The following is a 5,159-nucleotide window of genomic DNA, read 5'->3' on the forward strand; positions in this document are numbered from 1 at the left end:
CATATAAGGAAGAAAAATACTCGATTTATTACAAAATTTAACAACTGCAAAAATAAATTCCATTAGATATGAATGACCTACATGAAGAATGTAATAAAAAGAATAAAAATATTTCAATGATATGCCAAAAACTCTGGCATGTTAACGATTAATATAACTATTAATGCTATTCTTGTATATAAGAATATATAGAATTCTAATAGGCATCAGACCCTTTTCAAAATATTAATAAAATGCATAGGGTTTTCTTCCAAACTTATGAATGTAGAGGACACATTGTATTAAGAAAAAAAAATAAAAACTTTTGAAAGGAAAGTTGTTATTCCAGTTTTTGAAACTTTTGCTCAGCCACTATGTTTAAAACTCATTTTCACTCAGAAATTTGTAAAAGAATGATCTCTTTTGAAAAGTAATTTCTACACTTTAATATGTGAAAAATGTGTAGTTAAACCCTATGTATATCCATATGAAAAAATAAATTTCAGATAGATAAAAATTTAAATACAATAAAAATTATGAGAAAAGCAAAGTGAATACTGGTGTTACTTAGGTTAGAGATATTTGTCTGAAAAAAGATAGAAAACCAAAATTTTTATAAAAGACATAGACATTTTAAAATTATAAAATTACTTAAAGTTTTTAAAATTGTAAAGTGAACAATACTGTCAATAAAGTCAAAATTATAGTATAATGTAAAATTCATTAACACACGAAATACAAATGATTAAATGTACTTTCATTGTAGACATTCCAACAACTTTATATGGAAAATACCAATTGAATAGATAAAAGAACAAAGGATAGAAATTAGCAAATCACAAAAGAGAAATATCCCAAGTAGAAAAATAAATCTCATTGAGTCAGGTAAACACCAAACAAAATAATCAGGAAAACCATGTAACTTTTTACCAGCCTGCTTTTCAAACATTAAAGACCAGTGAATGCCAACATTGCAATATTTCTTAAAACTCTGTGTGTGTGTGTGCATGTATGCCTACGTAACATTTCTATAGAAATAAGAGCACCTTAATACAATAAAAACTGCAATCTGAGTAAAAAATAACAGAATGGATGCTTTTTGGCACATCTGTGTGTACTCTGTACACGGTTTGAGAAGTGTGAGAGTGAAAGTTGATCAGAAAGTGCATCACCAGCTGGTCAATTGTTAAGACGCTACACTGAACTTTGCATTTGAGAGTGGGGAAAACATCCTAAGATAAATGCCAAGTTTTCAAACTAATTATCTGGAAGAATAAAAAGAGGGAGCAGAAGGCATGTTGCACAGCTTACCTACTTTTGAATTGTCTCAGTGGATCTAAACACTTTTTAGCTTTTTTCTTAGCAACCAATGTACATTTTCAATTTACAAAACAAACAACAAACGTACTAACGTACACGTGGGTCAACTGGAGGCACAATAAGATTTACCCACTGTCCTGAACTTTTGACCTCAAAATTGTTCTAAAAACATAATTTTGAGAACATAAAATATTTTACCTCTATTAGCTCCATAAGTTTTTCAAAGAGCATGATAACTTACGGGGTTTTCACCAAGCCATAGACATAAATGTGAATATCATCATCAAACTTTATGAAGTAGACAGATGGTTTGGCCACCACCTGATGGATAAAAATGCCAGTTCTTTTGGATCCATCGTCTTTGGCGTGTTCCACTTGCTTGCCCACAAGACTGTCGAGCACCTCGCCAGGCTCCTGCTCTGCTGTAGGGAAATAGTAGTTGGAATCTGGAATGATACGCAGGTCACCATCTTTGTAGTCATCCAGCAAGGTGTACATATAGAGGACCGGATCCTTCTCGTAGGTGATGTAAAACCAGGTGTCCATTATGGGGGCTCGCGCCAACACCATGCCCTTCCACTCATCTTTCTTACCATGCTCACCTTCGAACACATGTCCCACTGCTTTTCCAACCAGGGAATCTGCCAGGCGAGTATCAATGCGAGGAGAAGGAACTCTCTCAGGAAGTACTTCTAACGCCAAAACTCTCTTGTCTCTGTGCAGTTCTAGTCCGTACACACTGTCTTTGCCATCATATTTAATTATATACAGAGTGGGCTTCACGGAAACCTGCTCGAGCACAGTCCCCTTCCATTGCTCCACTGGCTCATTGCCTTCTTTCCAGCCGTGTTGAATGCGGCAGCCCACGATGTTCCTATGAGTGAGGAAAGTGGGCTTACGCCGCTGCTTCTTGTGAGTGTGTCTCTTCTTCATCAGGTACGCGGACACACCATCTACCCCAGTAGGAGGCACAGTCGGAGGAGACATGGCTCAAGGCTTAGGTGGTCGAAGCAAAGCAGCTCTTGGCTTAACACGCTGACAAATAGGCGGCACTGCCCAATGGGAGATAGTTTTCTCGATCTGAGAGACTATGATCCGTCCTCCCTTCTTCAGATTTTGTCAGAATCGAGCTGGCCGACTGGGAACGGAGACAGAGAGTGCCTCTCACTAGAGCTTTCTCCTCCTTCAGGGAGGGGTGATTGCAGTAGTGATGGCTAGAGAGAGATGGCGGGCTCCCGGGTTCTGTCCGCGCCTGGCGCCTTCCCTGACTCCCAAACCCAAGTCCCAGTCAGAATCGGTCACTTAGCTGTTGTTGTCAATGCTGCTGAGGCTGCAGAACGGCAGCAGAGAAGACGACGACAGTTAACGTGGACAAGAGATGACAGGGATGGTTGCAACAACGAAAGTGCAGGCAGTGGCACGTCTCCCAGCAGTTTGTGCGGCCTGGTCTTGGCAGCGCTTGTCAGCTTGGCCAATCTGCGGAACTGGGATTTTTGTTGCTTAGGGAATCCTCCTCCTCTGAGCCCGCCCTCTCCTTTCCTCCACCCCTCCCGCTTCCGTCCTGCCTTCCGCTCCTGGGGCAGCCACACTGACACAGGCGCTCTCCTTTACTCTGGCCCCCCCTCCCCCCCAGTTCACTCCCACCAGAGCCAGACAGTAACAGCTCCCCCCTCCCCTGCCGGCTGTCTGCTGCCCAACTGCATACTTCACTGAGGCTCCATCTGCTTTCTATCTTCCAGGAATTCCTCACAAGTAGAAAAAGAAAAGAGAAAAAAGAGAAAGAAAGAAAAAATGCTTGGGGTGGGAGAAACTGTACAAATCTACAGTTCCATTCATTTTTAAGGAATTTGAAACGGGAGTGTGGAAAGGCCTTGCACAGTCCACCATGTTGACTTAAACTCTCCGTTATATTTTCTGCCTGATCGTTCGTCGTAATGATTTTTAATGTTTTTCTAAATGTAAAGGAAATATGCTGGAATTTGATTTCTAAAACTCATAAAAAAACATAAAACTAACTTTAATCACACAAGGTAGGCAAACACCAAACTTTTATTAAGCTGATTCTCTCTTATTAATATATGTGTTCTATGATCTTACACAATTGAGAGTATATTCTATACTCTTAATAGCTTCCTTTGTCATATCATGAGTATTTTTGAACTTATTAAGTACTGTGGAAACGATATTTTTCTTTTTGTTGTTTTGTTTTGATTTTCGTTTTTCGAGACAGAGTTTCTCTGTATGGCCCTGGCTGTTCTGGAACTCAGTCAACATGCCAGGCTGGCCTTGAACTGAGACCTTCTTGTCTCTGCCTTCCCAGTTCTGGGATTAAAGGCATGTGCCACCATGCCTGGCTGGTTACACAATTTTAATAGTTCCCTATATGAACATAAAAACCACAGCTCTTATCTCAAAATAAATAAAAGATAGTTTATTGTAGAGTCAAATATGAGTGACCAAGATGCAAGACTACATATTTAGGTTACTCAAATTCTGTATTCCAATGTGGTAACAGTTTCATGAAGATTTTTGTTGTTGTTTATTCATTATTATCCTGTGTGTGTGTGTGTGTGTGTGTGCACGCGCGCACGTGCTTCTGTGTGTGTGCTTGTGTGTGTGTGTGTGTGTGTGTGTGTGTGTTGGGAGAGACTGAGGCAGAGCCCTTGCATGTGCACAAGTGGAAATCAGAAGATACCATTGTGTAGTGACTGCTCTCCTTCCACTTTTGCTTGAATTTCGTGGATTGAACCTAGGTCCACAGGCTTAGCCAGAAGTGCCTTTGTAAGCTAAGCCTTTTACTTGACTGACCTCATGAAATTTTTATGGCCACAAAACAAAGAGAGCTATAAATCAAGAAACTTTAAAAATACATTGGTGGGAGCCTTGGACAAGTGTGTTACAGCAAACCGGAGAAACCTCTGCAGATACTATCTGATGGCATTCCCTGCCTTTGGGTCAGTGAAAGATGAGGATCTGTGCACACATTCCAAGAGAACTTACCTAACAGCCGGAAGAATGGCAGGTCACAAACAGAGATGAACAATGAATGACCACTTTGACCGGAGGGTTAAGATAGTTCAAGATAATGCGTCTCTGGAACTGCAACAGCGGAACACCTTCATGATAAGTTAATCAGCCATGTATAATGTTCAATGGATGCGTGGCTTTTTTTTTTCTTGGATCTTCAGGTAACACAGTTTCTTTTTAATCCTTCAATGGCTCATCGTTTATCCTAAATGGTCTAAAGCAAAAGACTAAATATTACAACTCTCCTTTTTCATATATGGACTGAATGATTGAGCTTTTCTTTACTTTTTTCTCCTTGAAATCCAAGAGTTGGAGTGGGGGTTCTATTTATTTTTTCATATACTATATTTGACAATATTTTCACCCACTCCAGTCCCTCCCAGATCCTCTCCAAGTCCCTACCTAACATATTATGTGCTCTCTCTCTCTCTCTCTCTCTCTCTCTCTCTCTCTCTCTCTCTCTCAAAAAATCTAAACAAACAAATAAGCAGAAACCAGTAAGAAACACACACAAATATGGAGTGTATTTTATGTTGGCTTGTCCAGAAATATAGTTTATATACTCAGTGAGACTTTATTGGAAAAAACTGGTTTTCTCTTTCCCAGAAGATATCAATTGCAAATAGCTTTTTGGTTAGGGTGGATTTAGTGTCCACCTCCCCTTCTAAGTGCTAAAATTTTGTCAGATCTGAACCAGGTCAGGCCTTATGTGTGCTGTCCTAGTTTTGAGTTCATATGTGTATCAGTACTGCTGTGTCTGGAAGACACAATTTCCTTAAAGGCATCCGCAACCTCAGACCTTTAATAACTTCCCACCCCATCTTCCACATAGG

General features: G+C 39.9%; 1 protein-coding gene across 1 annotated transcript; it reads right to left on the reverse strand.

Annotated features, from left to right (window-relative positions):
- Positions 1–693: 693 nt before the first annotated feature.
- Spin4 (spindlin family member 4) lies at positions 694–2,789 on the reverse strand. Its single transcript, XM_013121325.3, has one exon. The coding sequence runs from the start codon at positions 2,284–2,286 to the stop codon at positions 1,537–1,539; it is 750 nt and encodes a 249-aa protein (XP_012976779.1). The 5' UTR covers positions 2,287–2,789; the 3' UTR covers positions 694–1,536.
- Between the last annotated feature and the right edge of the window lie 2,370 nt (positions 2,790–5,159).

The sequence above is a fragment of the Mesocricetus auratus genome, unplaced genomic scaffold (genome assembly GCF_017639785.1).
Source record: "Mesocricetus auratus isolate SY011 unplaced genomic scaffold, BCM_Maur_2.0 Super-Scaffold_100003, whole genome shotgun sequence".
Classification (NCBI taxonomy): domain Eukaryota; kingdom Metazoa; phylum Chordata; class Mammalia; order Rodentia; family Cricetidae; genus Mesocricetus; species Mesocricetus auratus.

Excerpts from the sequence above, each read along its gene's own strand:
- Spin4 (XM_013121325.3), bottom strand. The coding sequence starts at position 2,286 with ATGTCTCCTCCGACTGTGCCTCCTACTGGGGTAGATGGTGTGTCCGCG.